This window comes from Manis javanica, chromosome 13 (genome assembly GCF_040802235.1).
Source record: "Manis javanica isolate MJ-LG chromosome 13, MJ_LKY, whole genome shotgun sequence".
NCBI classification, from domain to species: Eukaryota; Metazoa; Chordata; class Mammalia; order Pholidota; family Manidae; genus Manis; species Manis javanica.
In genome coordinates this window covers 67,744,283-67,766,392 of record NC_133168.1, presented here as the reverse complement: position 1 = coordinate 67,766,392, position 22,110 = coordinate 67,744,283, and the positions used below count along the sequence as shown (strand labels likewise).

The 22,110-nt window shown below is 35.9% G+C and overlaps 1 protein-coding gene across 4 annotated transcripts in view; it reads right to left on the bottom strand.

Annotated features, from left to right (window-relative positions):
• ESR1 (estrogen receptor 1) overlaps window positions 1–22,110 on the bottom strand; it is a 302,834-nt gene that overhangs the window by 122,862 nt on the left and 157,862 nt on the right. For all 4 annotated transcript variants that reach the window (XM_073219766.1, XM_073219765.1, XM_073219767.1 and 1 more), the window contains exon 5: window positions 1,975–2,310. In XM_073219766.1, coding sequence (XP_073075867.1) covers window positions 1,975–2,310 — 336 coding nt within the window. The remainder of the gene's footprint in view (window positions 1–1,974; window positions 2,311–22,110) is intronic.

The window sequence follows — 22,110 nt, the reverse complement described above, 5'->3', positions numbered from 1 at the left end:
TTTTTCTGAAAAGTTAGACAATCATCTTCAAAGTTTTTCCAGAAGACTTTTTTCATCTTTTGTCACCTCATTTTTCACTTTTTTAAAATCAATGCCTATTTTTATTCTGGTTGATCAGACAAGTAGCCTTTTGATTTATAACAGGTATATTCCAATAAATCATACACATACACACACATAATTCCACTTTTGTCTTTATGATTCTTTTTTTTAAACTACAAAGTAACAAGATATAGTTTGGTCCAAGGATCTTGGAATCATTTAGGTCTTTTAACCTAATAGAATCAAATTAAAGAGTGGTTTTGTCACACAACTCATTATCATACATTTATTTAGTTCTGGGTTTAACAATGGGATGGCTAAGCATGAACATTTCCTTTCTTGATTCCTATCTCCATTTTATTCCTGAATTCAGAAGAGTATTGCCATGAGTTCTTTATCCACTCATAATATATTTAAACTTAATTCTAATTATTTCAAATGTCCTTCAAGTTTTTATAATTATAAAAATATTGTGATGGAAATCTAATAAATATGAAGAAAACAGATGAGTACAGCAATACTCTGGAACTACTATTGTCAAGACTTCACAAGGGAAAAATATATGCTTATGAGACAATACAACTTAATGACAACTAAGAGATGGCCCTCAGGAATATGGCTATTGTTTTTTTTCTCTTCTCCCAAGGTATTTTTTTAAGGGATAAAATCTATAACCACATTATATTTAAATTCCAATATTTGCTTATTCACAAATCTGTTTCACATGAAAATGCTAAGGGAGGTAGGAGCTCAATAAAACTCAATTCCAAAGATGGCTGGGAGTTCTTATTTGCCAGTTAGACTGACCTTGAAAATCTAAATATGCCTGTTAATCCCCATGCTTCCATGTAACCTGAGCTCCACCATCGAAATGCATACCCTCTATCAAGGTTAGATCACAACATTGCTGCTTCCGAAGTCAAAGGACCACATGTTTATATGGTACATATGCAAATATATGAAATAGTCTCGAAGGCCAGACATATGTTTACTTGGCCTATAACCAATCAGTGAACTTTGAAATGCAAATACAAAAACTCCACATTTATTTAGTTTAACCAAAAACATCCCATGCTTCATAGGTAATAATGAATTTCATCTATTAAAAAAAAGCAAGACAATCTCTGTCTAAATCCATAACTCATTTGATTTATAAGCCCAGAAAAAAGATTTAACTTCCTCTTGCCTTGATTCATCTACGTTAGCTCCTGAATGGATATGTTGGGGCATGGAGGAGGTCATTTTCTAGTCTTGTTTCCATAATAACTAGAGTTCTTCTCCCTGAACAACAAGAGCAACAGTCAAGTTTTATAGGAACACCAGTTCTGAGAGAATCAACTGAAGGACCATGTGTCACTTCAGGCACTGTATCTCTTCTCAGGGATGAGAGCCTAATTTATTTTTCTATCATGTTACCTTGCTCCTGAAGCAGTGAGAATACACAGTTGAGTAAATAATTGGCATTCAGTAAAAAAGCTTATTATTATCTCTTTACTCCAAAAATTCTTTAAAAAATTTTATATTTTGTGGTAAAATTGTTTGTTAGTAATTAGGGTGTTTTGGACAAAAGTCCTCAATGTTAAAATTTTGTAGATGATAGATCATTTAGTGTTAAAATTTTCTAACACTGAACATATACTATTTCATGTATTTTTTTACATAGTGTCCATCCCCGATATTTTGGTCAGCAAGATGGATTAAAAATAAATCATGTCAGGTTAAAGACTTTGATGTTCTGGATTATGACTTTAAAACATTATTTCCTGATATCCAGGAGAATTACAGTGCGTTGACCCTGAACATTAACAAATTCTGATGTACCTTCGAAACTAATCAGATCACAAGCTATTGCTTCCCACCATTTCTCCCGTGACATTGCAACCAGTTCATGGTCATTGACTTTTAAATAAAAGTTGAGCTGAGCATTCTTACCTGGCACCCTCTTTGCCCAGTTGATCATGTGAACCAACTCTCTGTCTGCAAGGTTGGTCAGCAAGCCCATCATTGAAGCCTCACTGAAGGGTCTGGTAGGATCATAGTCGGAATAGATCATGGGGGGCTCAGCCTCCAGCAAGGCACTGACCATCTGATCAGCCGTCAGGGACAATGCTGGGCTGTTCTTCTTAGTATGCTTAATCAAGAGAGGGCTTGGCCAAAGGTTGGAAGCTCTCATGTCTCCAGGGGGCCCTGCTTCATTCCTGCCCTCCCCACCATCTCTCTGGCGCTTGTGTTTCAACATTCTCCCTCCTCTTCGGTCTTTTCGTATCCCTGAGAACACAGAAAAAAAAAACCAGTTTACTTTTCCTTGTGTAAACTTTCACACTAAAACCATTGATACTAAGAGCTTTCAATTTATTTAAAGAAATACTTTGGGGCACAGGTGTGCTAGTAAGTGTTTAACAACCAGCTGCCCAAGAGAACAAAAAAAAAAAAAGGCTTTGATTTGTGGCATTCACCAACTTCCATGGTGTAAATATTCCCACCATGGCAAATTCCAAGCTGCTTGTCTGACATCAAGCATACTAAACTCCTGAAAATTTAATAATAGGTTTTTGTGAGCCAGTACAAACTACAAACTGTCTGACAAACCATTTGTGTGTTTATGTATGTATAACAGATGCTGTAAAAAGAACAGAATTATAATTAATTGTTCTTGAAATACAGCTTAGCCTCATAGACTGCTTCTACTATGAATATTCTTTTAATAGCAAATTAAAAAGGCATTGTAAAAAGCAATTAGCAACCATCTTCATCATCCAAGTAAACCTCTTAATGGAAGACACTAAAGAGGAGTGACTTATCCAAAATGTATCTGATAGCCTCTGATCCTACAGGCGCTCAGTAAGACTTTCACTGCTACTAAGCTGCGCTTCATCACCTTGGGAGTTGACCCAAGACCCTCCAGTAGTTTGCTTGGTTCAGAGATTTCACAAATGTATTTCTCTTTTCCTAGTAGAAAAAATTTTAAATAGTTGAAAATAATTTTTCCCCAAAGGTTTACCCAGCTGTGGTTCTCACTAACTAAATTATAGGAGGGAAGTAGAATCCAATCTCCTTTGCAGTGATTCTTTGAGGTTTAGTTCAGCATCTTAACCTGGAAAAGGCCCAGCTGTGGTGCTGAAATGTACTGGCACAAACAAGTATAGTAAAAAGACAAATGCCTTTAAACACACAAGCTTCCGTATTTTCAAAAATGTTAATCTCTTCAAAATACGTTGGACAGCAACAGCTCTTAGATTTACGTGAAAGAAATAATCACTTCGGTGAAAAGTTAATAAATTCATTTTAACATTAAAAATGTGAGAAGTAAACACTTTATAACATCATCTGTTCTCTTCATAACAAATGAGTAATAAGTGTCAAAACTTTGCTGTATTTTGTTCTCATTTGTCAAGGCATTTAGACAAATGTGTGCTGTGAATTCTTTTATGCATAACTTTTATTCCTGTAGGTCCAGATTAGATATATTAGATGATACTTTAAAAATATAATGAAGCCACAGACCCTTCTGATTTATTCAGTATTAAAATAAGCATTTCTCAGAACTCCTGGAACAAGTAATAATAGTAAAGATTATTCTCACTAATATGCACTGAGCCCTCACTCTGTGTTTTGAGCACTTTATATACACTTTACATGTAAGCACTTTACAACTAATTTAGCCTTCACAATAACCTTGTTAGGTAAATATTGGGAAACTGCTATGTAGATAGGTTAATGAACTTGTCCAAAGAACCATTCTCTATTAAGCATGATTTGAGATACTGGCTCTGAAATAAAGTTCATTTCAGCTAACAGAGTTTTAAAAATCTATTCATTATCAACAAAGTTGACAAATTAAAGCACACCTAGAAGTAAAAGATCAGACGAGAAGAGCAGTTGTATCTAACCAGGCACTGTCGTTACTCAGGTACTTCAACCATTTCATTGCTGATGTGCTAATTAGATTAAAATATTTGAATTGAGACGATGATGCTCGCACTCTACTCTCGCTCCTCAGAGCACAATTGAAGTAATACACTCATTGCTGCATATACAAGCAAAATAATCTATTCAGACTGGAGAGACTAGGATGGGAAGATGACATGGTATCAGCTCACACAGAGAATGACTGAGGAGCTGAGAGGGGTTAACCTAGAGAAAGGAAGACTTACAGGAAACATGAGAGTCACCGGCAAATCGCGTGTCCTGGACAACATAGTGCTATGGTCTGAATGTTTGTGTCCTCCCAAAATCCATGTGTTGAAATCTAATCCCCATATGACTGTGTTTGGGAATGGGGCCTTTGGGAGATAATTGGTCATAAGGGTAGAGCCTCACAAATGGGATTAGCACCCTAATAAGAAAGGGCCAGAGAGCTAGCTTGCTCTCCCCCAAGTGAGAATACGAGGAGACCTGTCTACAAGCCAGGAAGCAGATCCTCACCAGACACCAAATCTGCTGGCACCGTGATCTTACACTTCCCAACCTCCAGAACCATGAGAAATTAGTGTTTATTGTTTAGGCCATGCAGTCTATGATATTGCTGTTACAGCAGCCTGAACTAAGAAAGATGAGTTCAATTTGCTCTTTATGAGACTAAACAGTAAAATAGAAGAAACATGTGGAAACTATGAGTGATTAATATGAGGAAAGCAGTTTGTAGTAGCCCTAGCTGACAACAAAATACAATCTGCTGCCATAGGAAATAGTGCGTTTGCTCCACCATTCCAAGGATTCCAGGAATAGGCTAGATGAAGTCTTTAACAGGAATGTCACCAAAGGGACTCAATTATCTGGCGACCATTGCGCTAGGTGACCTTCACTGTACCTTTCACCCTGAGATTGTATGACCCTATGCTCTTCCATTAGGAATGGAACACCAGTAGCCCGGGAATGAAAAAGAGGAGACAAAAACCAAAAGCAAAGAATTCCATTAGCTTCACATTTTGTAGGAAATAATGAGATTAGAATTTTGAGAGGATGAATTCTCACTGGTATTTAACTACTTGGGGTGGGGACCGAAGTAAAAAAATGCATTGTTCTTCAGTATTAGAGTAATAATCAAATACTGTTTATGCCTCTGCTCTACAACTTTAGAAAGAGATGGAGAATGTGACCAGATCTTTTAGAAAAACTGCAATAGCAGTTAAAATTTTTTAATATCACATCTACGTGGAAAGATAAAAGCAAGTTATTTGACTAAAGAAGAAACGGTTTAAAAGTGATACTGTTCTCCGGAGATGAAATCAGGAGTTATCTGATTACAAACTATGCACATTTTAATTTTTAAAAATAAAGTTTATGCTTTCTATTTTAAATGTGATTTATCTTCATTTAAAAGATTTCAAAGATAAAGACAAGTAGACAGAACGTTAATGAAACAGAACGAAACATAGTATTACCACCCATTTTCAAAGTTCTAGCAGTTATACTACAGACAATCTGATTTCAAGAATTATTTTAGACTCCATTCAGGTACTAGTTGTGGCAATTATCAAAAATTGTTTATCAAAGTTTTTGTTCATTTATTAAAAATTTGTTCAGTACTTAGAGTGTATAGTCACAGATGATACAGCTGTAAACAAAGACAGATCATGCTACCCTCCATCAAAGTTTTCAGCTTGGAGGGAGAAAGACATTAATCGAAAGTTATTCTGTATTCATGGACTTAATGAATGAACTGCCCAAAGCATATGGAAGGGAGAAGGTGAAGCAAGGAGGAGACAAAGAAAGCTTTTCTGAGAGAAGCTACATTTGAGCAAAATCATGAAATTTCCTGTCTTGGAGAAATTTATAAGTACGTTACTCAGAGTGAGTTGAACCACCCCACCTCTTTGAGTCTCACAAATATATGACTCAGGTTGTCGAATACAAGACAGAAATGGCCAAAGGTTTGGGACGTAGAACAATAAAATCCAGCTGGAAAGTGGAAGAGTTGAATATTTATAAGATCATCAAAGAGTCAAGTAGGGAAAAGTAGATTCACTCAGATTTAACAAATATTTTCTATTTTACCCTCAAATATACTATATTTTTCAAATGTCAAAGTTGCTACAAAATGTACAAACAGGGCAGAAATAGAAAACTGTTCATATTATGTGGCCAGCAGCATGTGATAGGATCCCAGCACGTGGCTCAATAAGGAAGGCATCCTTTTCTACTTGTAAGTAGTAATTGTCATATGACCAGTGACATACAGGCGTCATATCATGAAAATACTGCACAAATACTTTATAGTAGTTCCAAAAAAAATCAAATTGGAATTGAGTGGAAGAAGGTAAAAAATGGCCCAGCTTTGAATTCTACTTTAACTTCAGTTAAATGAGAACTGTGGGTTGGAACCAATGATTACAGGCTGTGTCACTATGGAACATACAGCCAGTTCTTAATTATATAAAGTTATGGGATATAGGATCACATGCATAATCGAAATACAAAGATAAAATTAAAAACTCATTTCTCTGTTCTCTACCAAGACATTTTCCAGAATTACTTAGAACAGCAACATAGATTGATACGTATTTCATTTAACTTACTTCCCGTTGTCTAACTTATTTTAACAGCAAAGACCCCACAGGACCAAACTACCAGTTCACAAAGCAGAGGGAAGAAAACAATTAGCTTAAATTATGCAAATATTAAACAGCCAGCCCGTGATAGTCAAGATGTTTATTTGTAGCAAGTAGCATTTTGGCTTATAATATCATATAAACAAGATGTAGTGTCATCCAGTACATGAAAGTGTCACTTTCTGGAATGGTGGAACAAAGCATTTAGTAGCATACATATAGATGTTATACAATGGATATGCTAGTGTACACACACTGTTAGCAATAATTCAAGGATTGCACAGTGGTTTCATATGAGGGACTGAGAAAAACTCTCATCCAGCAAACCCATCATAAGTGTGAATTGCCTCCAATTTGAATTTTATCCCCCAGGTTAAGCCTTCTTTCTCCAATGTCCTTGTCACCATTGTAAGGATCTAGAGAGGCAGAGTTTAGAACCTGCACTTAGTAGCACTCAAAGTGAATTTGATTGATTCTAATCCACTAAGAAGTGTTAATTAAGGGAATTTATTAAATTAACAAACACAGGTAAGTGGAATGAGAAAGAAAGAGAAAGAGAGGGTGCAGAGTCTGCTCTAGGTCAGGCAAACCCTAAGGAATCTCTTCAAAGTCTGCTGGGGATTTGGGAGGCTGCTGCAAGGCAGGCAGCACGGGGGCTGAGTCCTCACAAGCAGAAAGGGACTGAAGCCACATCAACCATGAAATAAGTATGCCCTGGCCCTCAAATGTGAAAGCCTGTCCCAGTGTGTCAAACTAGGCATTCTGAAAGACTACTTCTAATTACTTTAGAGTTTGTTTAATCACTCTTTTTACATTCTTTAAATTCTTTGACTTGGCCATTATATCTCAGAAAAAATTAATATACTATCTGAATATTCATTAATTAATAGAATTCATTGGATTATTTGCTCCTAATGCATTCTCCTTTTTAAATGTTCTCTTCCTGAAATTACCTTTTTTCTTTAATAGTCTATACCTCTACAAAAAGCTCATATAACTTCAATAAAGTTATTTTACCCATTCTCTTAAGACTACTTTAATGTATTATTAAATATTTCAAACATTTGCATAATCACCTTTCTTTCATTTCTCAATAATTCCCCATTATTCATGAGGTATTAAAAAGCCAGACAAAAAAAATACAATAAAAGCTTTTTAATGCAGCATGTTGAAGAAAACAGAAGTGCCGATTAGTTAAGAATGAAATGAAGGTAAGAACTAATAAAACTTGCTCCACAGAAACTCCCCTGCATCAGCTCTAATGCTTTCCCTTCACTAGAAATGACTCCTTTCAGGTAGGAGCTGTTACAGTCCCCCATTCAACAGAAGAAGTTTAGAATAACTACGATGCCTAAAGTCATACTAAGGGCAACACAGAGATTTGAATTGTGTCAAGTGGGTTTATTTTTATAAATAAATTATGTAAGTAAATTATGTAATTGTAGGTTATTATTAATATTGCCATAGCCTCTGAGTGTATCAGGTCAAAGGACTATGAATTATCCAACTCATTTGAAGCTACTTAATGCTCTTTTCCCTCCTTCCTTTCACATCTGACAAATCACCACAACCTAGGATTTCCTCACATATCTCTCTCTTCCTTTAGTCCCTTCCTTTCCATCTTCACCGTCACCATTCCAGCTCATACCTATACCCCTTCTCACTTAGATCTGCCAATAACTGATAGTTCAAATAGGCAGAAAACCAATATGGATAGAGCTGACCTCAACAACACTACCAGTTAAGTTGATCTAGAATACTCCAACAACTGATTAATGTACATTATTCACAAGCTCTACTGGAACATTCACCAAGACAGACCATATTCTGGACCCTAAAAACACCCTTAAAATTTTTTTTAATAGAAATAATATAAAGTATGTTCTCTGACAAGGATGGAAATAAACTAGGAATCAATAATAGAAAGATACCTGGAAAATTTCCAAATATTTGGAGGTTACACAATACATTTTTAAATAACACATGGGTCAAAGAAGTCTCAGTAAAATTTTTAAATACTCTTAATGAAATAAAAATGAAAATAAAACATCAAAATTTGTGGGATATAGGAAAAGCAGTGCTTAGAGGAAAATTTATAACATTAAATACACATATCAGATAAAAAGAAAAACATATCAGTAACAAGCTGCCACCTAAGGAAACTAGAGACAGAAGATGAACTTAGGCCTAAAGACGGCAGAAGAGAAATAATAAAAACTAAGGCAGAAATTAATAAAACAAAACAGGAATACAGTAAAAAATATCAATGAAATCAAAACTGATTCTTTGAAAAATTAACATAATTGCTAAACATGTAGCCAGGATAATTAAGAAATAAGAGAAAAGACACAAATTGCCAGTATTATAAATGAAAGAGGAATCACCATTACTGGCCCCTGGACATTAAAAATAAGAAAGGAACACCATGAACAACTCTATGCCCACAAATCTGATAATTGAGATGAAATAGACCAATTTCTTGAAAGACACAGACTACCAACATACCCAGTAGAAACAAATAACCTGAATATCCCTATATCTACCAAATAAATGGAATCGATATAACCTTCCCAAAAATGAAATCACCAAACTCAGGTAGTTCCACAAGTTATTTCTAAAAAAAGTATATAAGAAAGAAACCTTACCAATTCTCTATAGTCTTTTGAAGAAAACAAAAGCAGAGGAAGCACTTCCGAACTCATTGCATGAGTCCAACACTAACCTAATACCAAAATAAGATAAAGGCATTATGAAAAAGGGAAACTACAGACCAACACCTCTCCTGAGCATTGGCACAAAAATACCCAATATAGGAAGTCAAATCCAACAATGTATAAAACAATTATACACCATGACCAAATGGGGCTTATTCCAGGTACGTGAGGCCAAGTTCAACATTTGAAAATATATCAATGTAATCCACTGTATCAACAGAGAAAACAGGAAAAGTCATATGATCATATATATCAATTGACACATACAAGGCATTTAACAAAATCAAATCTCCATTCATGACTAAAGAAAAAAGAAACTCTCAGCAAAGTAGGAATACCTAATAACTTCCTCAATTTGTTAGAAGATACCTGTAAGAACCAATAGCTACCATCATCTCCAGTGGTGAAAAACTGGATGCTTTCCCCCGAAAATCAGGAACATGGCAAGGATGCCCTCTTATACCTCCTACCTAACATCATACTGAATAGTGCTCACAAGCATAATAAAACAAGAAAAAGAAGTAGAAGGTATAAGGATTGTAAAGAAAGAATTAAAACTGTTTTCACAGATGACATGATTGTCTACAGAAAATTCCAATGAACTGGCAAAAACAATTTAAAAAAATTTAAAAACCCCTTGGAACTTATACGTGATTATACCAAAGTTACAGGATACAAGTCAATGTGCAAAAAAAAAAACTTTCTTTCCTTTATCTGGCAATGAACAATTAGAATTTGAAATTTAAAAATTAATACCACTTATAATAATAGTTCATGAAATGATATACTAAGTTACAAATTAACAAAATATGTACAGGTAGAAAACTATAAAGCACTTTTGAAAAATTAGATAATTTTCAATAAAGATCTCTAAAAAGTGGAGAAATATTCCATTTCATGAATTGGAAGTTCAATATTGTTAGTGTTCATATTGTTCAATATCATCTGATGTCAATTTTTCCCCACTTGATCTATAGATTCAGTACTATCAGAGTCATATCCCTAACTCACAGGAACCTAACTTGGAGATATCAACAAGCTGATTCTAAAGTTTAAATGGAAAGAAAAAAAAACTAGAGTAGTCTTTAATACTGAAGAAGAACTGAAATACTGAAGAAATTGTAGGATTTCCACTACCTGACACTACCTGCTTTCTAGACTTACTATAAAAGCTACAAAAATAAGGACAGTGTAGTATTGGTGAAAGAATAGAAAGGTACGCTAGTAGACCTGAAAAATGAGTCCAAAAACAGAACCAAACAAAATAGTCAACTGATCTTTGACAAAGGTGAGAGAGCAATTAAATGGAGAAAAGAGAGTCTTCCCAACAAATTTTGCTGGAACAACTGGACATCCATATGGAAGAAGAAGAACCTCTACACAAACCTTATATCTTACACAAAAATTAATTCAAAATAGGTCACTGACCTAAGGGATAATAAGAAACTATAAAACTTCCTGAAGAAAACACATGATCTTGAGTTTGGTGGTAAGTTTTTATATACAAAACCAATAGCATAATACATGAAAAAAGAGAATAAGTTGGACTTATTCAAACTAAAAACTTCTATTCTGAAAAAAAATACTGTTAAAAGAATGAAAAGCCAGGCCATAGACTGGGAGAAAATATTTATGAAATACAGATGGGATAGGAGACTTGTAATAAAAATATACAAAGAACTCTTAAAATTCAACAAAAGAAAAAAAAAACAATTTTACCATCTGAACAGACACCTCACCAAAAAACATACAGGTGGTAAAAAAAACATGAAAAGATGTTCAATATCACTTGTCATTAGTACATCTAATGACTGGGGCATGAAATATACAAGGTAAGTTTGAACCATCTTGGAATGGCAGAAAGTAAGAAAGTGCTAAAACAAAACAAAACAAAACCTGCAATGATATGAGTATGTCAAAAGGATACAGGAGCCAAGTAAAAGAGTTCCCAATGCCTAAGTTGGAACAATGTGGGCAAGTAAATAAATAAAGTAGTATTGGGTTTTACCCCAAAGCATAAATATCTATGAATCTATACTGATATAAATAAATGATTGAATAAAAAAAACTGAAGAACACAATTCCAAATAATTTATGTAGATACTCCACCCTTAAGATAACTCCCAACTCCTTAAGCACTTAAGAGCTTCAGATACTGACTTCCTTCCAAAAATAACTACGTGGAAAGCAGGAAGAAAAGAGGAACTTTATAATACAGATGCCTTACAAATAGTGCCTCAAACCAGTGATCAAGGTTCACATCAACAGGGACAAGTCACATAGATAGTATGTACTCTTGATATGATGTGGTGACAGTAGCATTTTACCTCTGTGGTCTCCCTCCTAATAATATTAACCCTGGTCTAACTATGAGAAAAATATCAGACAAATCAAACCGAGATACGTATTACAAAATATTTGACCAGTAAACCTCACAACTGTCACAGTCATCAAAAACAAAGAAGGTCTCAGAACTATCACAACCAAGGGGAGCCCAAGGAAACATGATAACTAAATATAATGTATCCTGATGGGATCCTGGAAGAGAAAAAAATTTCAATAAATTATAGACTTCAGTTAATAATAAAACATCAATAATCATTAATTGTGATGAAAGTACCATATAATGTAAGATGCTAACAATTTTAAAAAACTATGTATTTTTAAACATCAAGGGCAAAACACTGAGCAAGAAGTGCTTTCATATAATATAAAAATTAACCTTATGCTGTCTCTTCATTGTTTGGAATAACTAGTCACTGCAATTCATGCTGCTATGTTGAAGGAGGACAGCTGAATCATTCTACCTGGGAATTTTGTAATCTTCCAAGGCTGAATCTTGAAGAAATAGAAAATCTGAATAGACCAATTACTAGCAAGGAGATTGAATCAGCAAGCAAAAATCTCCCCATAAACAAGCATCTTGAACCAGATGGCTTCACTGGTGAATTCTACCAAACATGCAAAGAAGATTTAATACGTATCCTTCTCAAACTCATGCAAAAAAAAATCAAAGAGCAGAGAATGCTGCTGAACTCATTTTATAATAAGGCCAGCATTACTCTGATAACCAAAACCAGACAAGGATACCACCACAGAAAAAGAGAATTACAGGCCAATATCCCTCACAAACATATCTGCACAAGTCTTCAACAAAATATTAGCAAATGAAAAATACATTATTAAAAGAATCATCCACCGTGATCAAGTGGGATTTTATCCAGGGCTGAAAGGTTGGTTCAACAACCACAGATCAATAAACAGGACACACCACATAAATAAAATGAGGGATAAAAATCATCTCAACAGACACAGAAAAAGCATTTGAAGATGCTTTTTGACAATCAAAATTCAAGATCTAACAGATCCAAAATTTGAGTTTATGACAAAAACTCTCAACAAAGTGTATATAGAAGAAACATACCTCAATATAAGAAAAGCCATCTATGACAAACCTACAGGTTGCATCATACTCAATGGTGAAAAGCTGAAAGCTTTTCCTTTGAAGATCATGAACAAGACAAGAATGCCCACCCTCACCACTTTAATCAACATAATATTGGAAGTCCTAGCCACAGCAATTAGGCAATAACTTTCCCACCATTCTACTATCATAACCACTACTTAACCTCAATTGTCCCAGATGCTGTATAGTACTAAATTTCTCCTTCTCTCCCAACCCAGCTATCATATCATCTTCTCAATAAACTGCAGTATTCATGAGTAACCATACTACTATCCTATGGTGTCTTCTGCCAGCACCCATAGTCAAGTAAACTGGCAAGTTCACTTAACACTAGAGTCCTTTGGGGTGATAAACCATTGTGGATTAATTATCCTTGATGACTCTACTTGGGTACAGATGAGCAGTGATTCTTCTAGGGGTACAAAGGGCAATGTTTTTCCCCTTTCCTCCTTAACTAGAACTCTAGTGGTACCTGCTCTAATTGTTCCATTTACACAGGAGTAATCATGTTACGGCCAATCATGTTACCCAAGCCCACTCTGTGCTCTCCTTCACCCCAGGTCCCAGAGCTAGGTTCCTATTTGCTGTGACAAGGAACTCAGCAATGATGGAAGGGACCAGTTGAAGCACTCCCACCGAAGAAAACTGGATTAATATGCTGTCGGCCCTGCCTGGTCACACCTATTCCACGGCAGGCTGTGTACCAACAAGCTTAGAGCAGCCTAAAGCTCTGCCCTTTGGGGCTGCAAGGGTCTGACTGAAAAGCACTTGACAAACATGCTGCCGAACAGCGCAGTGACCTGTCTCTGTAATTAGCACGCATTTATGTTCACAACCAGGAAAACAAACCCATATGTGTTATTGCTTTTGAAACTAATTCTTCTGCAAAGCAAGTGCATAGAGAGTAAGTATTCATGTCCCTCTTCGCCGAATCATATCAGAAAATCATAATTTACTTTGATAATATTTGTTTCAAATTTAATTTTTAAAGGGATTGCATTGTTCCTGTTCTGACTTGGTGTTGTACTGTTTCTAAAAATGAAAATGTCCCTTGTGGAAACTGAAGTGAATACACAGGGAGCCCCCGTATAAGAATGAGCTGTTTTGGAATTTTCCCACAAGTCTAGGCAGGTAGTGCCAAGAACGGGAAATCAATCACACACATTTAATTGAATGTCAAATTATACTGCCTTATCCCAGCAACCTAACCAAGAGTCAAGGTCCAAATCAGGTAAAGGGTAGGTAGCAACCACATGTGTTCTCAACGACATCACTGTTGACTTAAATGTAAAATGTTGACTCTTTAAACTACTGGGCATTTTAATAAAAATTCTAATAAAATCATTTCTAAGAGATAGCTGTGGCAGGCTGTTCTATAAGAGTCTGATTTATTAATAAAATTTATGGAGTGAGGAGAAAAGCAATACATATTTTTCTTGCCTGGTTTCAGTTCCCTGTAATATCTTAGTGATGAGTCCCCTGCTGGCAGGCTTTCTGTAGCCAAGAGGAATAAATAAGACACCAAGGTTCAGCCTGTGAAGTTCTCTCTCATTTCTCCCATTCCTTAGCCGTTCTGCAACTCAGACCTACACTCTGTCTTCTCCAAGTGGTAAAAGAAACAGTTTGTCTCCCCACCTACCCATGGGTCTCTTCTTCATCTCAAGCTGATCAGTTCAGAGTTGGATGCTAGTCAAGTCCCTGTTGCCTTTCATTTGGGGCATGGATGAGTCTTCCCAGCCTCAGTTGAGTCACCAATACCCAATTACATTCTCCTGGACAAGAAGTGCCAGTGGGACAGGCATTATACAGCAATCCTGTAACTGGATCACAAACTAGTTGATGATTTAACAAATCTTCACATGGATGCATGTCACATTTCTTGAGGATTAGAAGTGATCATTCCTTTCTATACTCTCATTTGTGAATTGTGCCACCTATATTAGAGATATTAGATCATATATTAGAGATCTTTGACATACCCTATAATATCAAAGCCCAGTGCTGAGAAAATTAGAGTCTCAATAAATACATATTAAATGATTAGATTATACGAGGAATTGCTACATTCCTCACTAGGGCACCTTTCCTAAAATACTCATCTGAACAAGTACTAGTACTAGAGGGTGATGAAACTGAGCATTATCAAGAGCCTTAGTGATCACCAAGTCCTCCCACCCTTATTTTAATAGCTCAGGAAAGGAAATATCTTGTTCTTATCACTGTTATATCAAGAACAATTCGTTCTCACCAAACTTATGCCGAAGGAGTTCTCTATTGCCCTAAGTCAGAAGACTCCTCTCTCTGAAACACACCTAGTCTTAGAAGTTTCTTAACCATAAGGACTGTCCCTAATACTTTGTATTTCCAACTAGATTTAACTGTGTGCCTTATAAATAAGTTAGCTTTCCTAAGCAATGACCAATGAATGTTTTGTATACTTTGTACTTTTGTGAATTGAACTAATGCCTTTCAAAGAAGACATATCCCACACAGGGCAGCAGTATTATTCCAGGGCCAATCTCTCCTCCACAGAATCTCCATTTTTTTCCTTTTCTCTGACTGTATTTCAGTATTAGTGATTCTTCACACAATCTAAGCAAAGTAGCAGATTTATTATACTGTGATTTATTCCTGAATATCAACTATTTCATCCGATCTGATTTGAATTCCACTATTCACGCTCACAAGTTCTTATCTGTTTTTCAGAAAAATTACTGCATTTCAATGCAGACAGCATATCCACATCTGTTTACTTCGCCAGATACCAACTGGATCCTTCGCTTACAATTGCTAAAGCTGAAACTGTATTGAAAATATCTTAAGCAAGCTTGTTTATCAAATATCAAATACTAAATTTATGCTGCTCCAGAATACTTGTCCTTCAGTGGGAAGATACTTAGCAACCTGATGTAACTACTGGTTTCCTATAAAATCTAGATTTTACTGTAAGAGATGGAGAACAAGAGAGAGAGAGAGAGAGAGAGTTGAGAGAGACAGAAACAGAGAGAGAGAGAGAGAGAAAGAAGCATTGGTCAAAATGCAAAAGCTTATTATCAGTGGTGTGTATATAATAATTAGGATATCAGAAAAATTACAAAAAAAGCTGGCCAGAACAGTCTTAAACAAAATGCATATGAAACTTTTAAACAAAATCTGTAAAACAATTCAAAGCTTAGGTAACTCAGCAGACAGGGTTAACAATCCAGTCATAGGTGTCGAACTTAAACAGGGAGGTCCATTTCATCCTTTGATTCTTTGAAGTCCTAATACTTTGTAAAGATAACTAAGTGGTTCCCTGGCCTTCTACTTAATGCACTTGTACCCATGTCTGAAAGCCATTCACACTGCCCATATTCAGTAGAAATCAGAGGTTGTGATAAAGGATTGATGATCAGAATGAAGACTGCAGCAACAAATGAAAAATAAATGCTCCTATTGCATAATTTCAAAGAAAATATCTTAGACTTTATTTATAGCTCATTAAATTATAGATAATATATGTTCCTAAAAAGAGATACAGGTGCAAAATTAATAAGCAGATTACAGCTCTCTTGGCAAAAAAAGGGCTTCCCCAGAAGGGGAACTTGTGCTCTTTTAACAAAGGCTAGTGCCACATACATAATCCACTTCACCAAATTTTTTTTGATTCTTGACAATTGGTATGTCTTTCAAGCTTGCTATATTTTTGGAAATGGGTAGGGCATATGAAATACATTGTATTGTGATGATAGGTCTCCAGTAAGCAATCTGAAAATATCTTGTTTAAATTGGTAGGGCTTTGATTTATTTCAGAAATCAGCTATTAGAGTTGAACACGTGGACTTAACAGATTTATTCACAGGGATATCTCAGTATCTAAGGCCTCAGCCTTCCAGAAAAGGCTTGTGTAATCAGTAAATTAATGCAAATTGCCTGAATGGTCTAAGGAAAAGGTAGGAGAAATCATTTAAAGCCAGGTGATAGACTTGCTTTGTAACTTAAAAACATTTTAAAAGCTAGAAAGAGTATTTTACTTGAGATTGGATCATAAGATATATGTCATCTAATAATTTCTTTAGAGCTGATACCAAGTTCTAGTTAGCAGATGAAATGAAAGCAAGTTAGCTTCTCATATAATACACTCACGTAGCAATGATAAAAGAAAAGTGTTCTCTTTATTGAAATGGTTGTATCTAGGCTGAATTTCACCTACTCTGAACTCAAAGTTGATGTGTCCATTTTGGAAGGAGGAGAATTACCATTACAGAGGGCTATTGTACTAGATTCTGAGGAGGATGTTTTACATATTACTTCTTTGAAATGTCTGAGATATTCATCCCCATTTTATAAATAAAAGGCTCAGGCAGGTAATAATGCCTTAGCCCAAAGGTGCACAAATAGGGACTGTCACAAAATTAGAACTCAAATCTGCTACCCAATGTCCATGCCTCTTTCCCTGCTGTACCACCCCCCACCAATGCTAATATGATTGGTCAAGTTTCTAATAAAATGGTGATCAAGCTTATGGATTTGCTGACCCACTGTGCAAGATACATACAGTCTCATTATTGATACTATATTCATTATAAAATACTTCAGCTTCATTGTGTATTATAGAGTAACCTGAATATGCTAGAAAATTCTCTCACAGAACAGGATGATTTTAAATTCATTCCGAAATTACAGATTCAGTGTAATTAAGCAGGATGGAAAGTTAGTTTTCATCAGTAAGTAGATGGGTTCTAAATACAGCAATATACAGATGATGAATCAAAAAAAGACTGTCTTTTTTTAATGAAAAAGTAGACCCAAGTATAAAGGATAATCTGGGAAACTCAAAGAAATTATGAGCCCTGAATTGCAGAGAATGGAGCAGAGTAAAAAGTTCCTTACAGTAGACAGAAGAAAAAGGAGAAAATTGGTTCACTGAAAATGATGAGGGAATTGGTGACAGGGATAAGGAAATGATAGTTATTTTTCCCATGATTTTAAAGTGAAGGAATAGAACACAGAGCTCCTGAAACTAAAGATTTTATTTTTCAGGGAGAAAGCATATAAAGACACATGTAGTAGCAGAGAGAAAAATTTCAGTTTTGATCAAATGGTCTGAATGGAAACAAAAAGAATAATGGGGAGGAGACAAGTTTCACAAGATGGTACTTGGAAAATTACAAGATTATCAGAACTTTTAAAAAGGAATCATTTTTGAAGCAGGTACTGATTGTTAAAGAGGCTTTTCTGGTAATTTAGTGATGCTTATAATTTTTAGAAAGTGAAAGAGGATTAATATAAGTTAAAGTTCTTCCTCAGAATATTACAATTTTAAACCTGGGAAATGTTACACTGAGAAAGACTCCGCCTTCTTTGGGAGGACAAAATCAAAACTGAAGATATATGGACTAAAGTGTGTTGGCAGGAGATCACTTTGGTTAGCAGGTCCTGCCACAATAAGCTGATCTACTTAATCTTCAGAGATATTCCAACAGGAATCTTCTTAGAGTTACTATCTGTATATTATGAACTAACAATTATATACATTGAATTATATTATTGAATACAGTAACTATCTTTTCTGCAGTTAAGCCTATCTTCTTAACTGATACAAAGATATAAGTTCGACTGTCATTTTAATAACTCTCCTCTGTACCAGTGAATGTCATTATTCAAAATAGGGTGAAACTTAACAGAATGAACTTGTTAAAAGTACAGTGTATGCATCTATGAAAGCTTAATTGTAATTACATAGATATTTGTCATCATTTTCAATAGTTCTTAGCAAAGAAAAATGAGCATGATGAGTCCCATTAATGGATGGATGCGTTCTGTTTACATGTGGGGGAGGGATTTCATAGAAGGGTGTGAAATAGCAGGAGGACCTATGAAGTCAAATACTAGGTACAGGTGAAAATCTGCACCATGACCTGAGTAAAGGCATCATGTAATGAATGAGATTTCAAGTTATTTGAGAAAGTGGTTCTCACCAAAAGTCAGTAAATACTCAGCTGGTATAATGGCTACTTTTAGCTTTCCAATAACTGAAAATGAGAGCAAGATTGACATTCTCCTACATCTAATGTTCCTGTTATCATGACCTCTTCAGTCCTTGCCTATTATGATATTTATATTGATGTATTATGAGAGCATGAGATCTGTCCCTCCCAGGATTTCAGAAATGTCATGGTATAAGGCAGTGACTGGTGCCATGTTTCCCTTTGCTAGGATGAGAAACCTTGGGACTATTTTTGCCAGCTGTTCACCTCTTCCATAAAACAGCAGAGATTTCAGAAGGGATAACCTCTGTGAGTAAACTGCTTTTAGATGCCACACATAACAAAAACAAGTTAGGGATTGAGTGACATGCTGCTCCAAACACTCTAACAAGGGAGATGTGTTAAGCAAATCATGTACAATTAAATCAGTCTTTCACTTAATTAACCAAAATTCATTTCAACTGAATTAAAAAATTGGGGTACTCATAAACTGAGTTCCAAATGTAATGTAAGATACAGCATCCACCAACCACACAGAAGGCTTTGAGTTTTGTGTTACAGTGTACCCTCCCTCCTTGAGGTCTCCAATGTGATGTTTCCCAGTTGTTAGCACAGTTCAATCAGAAGTCTCTGTGCTGAGGAAATGTTCTATAGCTGAGCAGTACAACATAGGAGCTACTAGCCATTTACAGCTCCTGAGCTCTTGAATGTGGCTATGCAACTGAGGAGCTGTATTTATAACAATATTTAATTTCAATTTATTTAAATGTAAATGGCCACTTGTGGCCACCTATTAGACCATGCAGTAGACAGTGTCAAATCTCAATAACAAGAGGAACTTTCATCACTACAGGCAGAGGAGTTAACATTTTATAAACTAAAAAACGAATTACCTATTTGGGGTTGGAAGTACAGCCAAAGCCAAGGGGAAAGACCTCTAGGCTTTGCCCTGCTTGTTTTTTATAACAAATGAATTTTTCTCAATATAGGACTTGCTGCTACAATTTACTCTAGCACCTAGATTTGCTGTGTCCAATGCAGTAGCCACTAGCCACATGTAGCTATTTAAATTTAAATTTAATGTAACTTAAGTTGAATTAAAAAGTTCCTCTGTAACACTAGCAACATTTCAAGTGCTCAAGAGTCACATGTGGCTAGTGACAACCAGAATGTGCACATTTCCATCTTCGCAGAAATTCTACTGAACAGTGTTACAACAGAAATATAGTATATCCTTCTCTATGTCAGAGATGAAAAGGATGTTACTGCCAATCAAACATCCTCTCCACCCAGTTTCTGCAATAATGATACTTGGTCCCAACATCCCCTCTTTTACCCTCTTTCTCCACATTCATAGTGTCTCACAGCTGGAAATGTTTGTGGCCAGTGCAGAGAAAGACAATATATCAGCATTCCTACTTGTCCATTTGCTGAAGTTTATAATTAAATAGCACTTCCAGATACATGACAGCACAGATTCCACATCCATAACCAAGGCCTAGGCAGATAGTTATATAGCTCACCAAACACCCCTCACTCCTCACCTATTCCACCCCCTGATAGCTCAGTTGGCCCAATTCCAGAGATCCTGCTTCTACCCAAACTTTTCAGAGGTGAGTCTCAACCCTGAGACCAGTGGTAGCTGGGGAACCATTTCTGGCACTTGCCAATGTACCATACAGAAGTGGGCCCCACCCCCAGCGCTTGCCTACGGGTGAGTGGCCTGGCCCTTCAGATATCCTGACATTTCCGTCTGAGAACCTTACTGGTGGCCAAACCCAGTCTCCTTTGCTCCACCCATTGAATATAATGCCTTGGACTGACACTGACTCCCAAAGCCCTTTTAATTTTTCTCACTCCCTACTGTGCTCTGACCTCAGGTACTCTAGGGCCTCTGGCCCAGCCTCAGTTGGCCCTCTTCCTTGGTCCCACAACGAGTTACAAGTTGGAGACTCCCTAAATTATGATGATTCATTAAAAAACCTGCCCTTCCTTGCCTCTCCATGAATAGCTAGCAGATGTCCCAGGGAGTCTGGGCCAATGTAATGGGTTTTTCCTTTGAGCTTCTCTGCCTTGTACTGGGACAGAACCCATGGCCTTTGTGTCCTTAGCACCAAGCTCTCACCAGCTGAGCTGACCCGTTTCTGTTTCAGTGGAAGTTTAAGGTAACAGAGACGGACCTTAATGGCCTTTTCCCTTTTATTCTCTGAAGATAGAATGAATTACCCAGCTTGCAGAAGTTCCCCAAATAAAAAGATTTCAACTTTGCAATTTTTTTGGAATGGCGTATACTCCTGGTTGGGGAACAAGCTATCAGAAGGAGCTACAACCAGTTATAAAATCCCTCTGACAAGAAACCTGATGGCAGTGGGATGCCTTGCTAGGAAAACAATTACTTTAAACTTAAAATCATTAAACTAGATGCCAGTCATTGCCTCAAGAAAACACCTTCCAATAAAAGGATGGGGCAGAAGTTATTGGTTCAAAACAATGTTTTTTTTTTATTGTTTGGAAAGATTTCATTGTGAAATCTCTTTGTTCCTTATTTAGTGTTGCCCCACTTATCCTCAAGAGACAGTGAAGACATTCTGATCAGGGATGGAAAAATTGACTTATTCATGAAGTACCTCCTTAGTGAATCACACTAACTATTCATGTGTCAATTTTGAGAAAGAAGGGGGAAGGGTTTGCAATGAGGGGCTTTGTGTATTCTTGCTGTTTGCAATGGAGGCTGCCTTCCATCATCAAAAAACACAAATGTAATCAACAAGCATAATAATACCCCCAAAGACAATCATTTGGTATTGATATTTCAAAATTGTGATGATGAATGTGAATAAACTCATTTCATGATATTTCAGAACTTACCTAAAATACAGTTAAGTATCAAATAGGGAAAAAATAATTACGGTTGTGAAATTCATCAGCTAAATACCATAACAATATACACAGTTGTTATTTTAAGCTAGCTGACCAGTCTCACTCCTAAAAAACAAATAGAAACACACGAGAAGGAAAAAAGCATTACCATGAAGAAAGTTTCCCAAAAATGAAAGCAATGAAGAAAAAATGTTTTCCCACTAAATCTATATAAGACTGTCTAATTGTTTTTCTTGTATATATAAAATTTTAAAAATCTTTTTATATTATAAAATAATGTATAAACAATTAATGTGCATTGTTGCAAACTGAAAATATAGAGAAGAAAAAAAGTAGAAAATAAAAATCTTACCTAAACTAATTTCCTTACCTAGGCCTAAGTGCTATTAACCCTTTGTTGCCTATCCTTCCAGAATCATTTGCTCATTCATTTAATTCACTCTCCTCCTTATTGCTCAGCATAAGTCTATATAAATTAAAATGCTTGA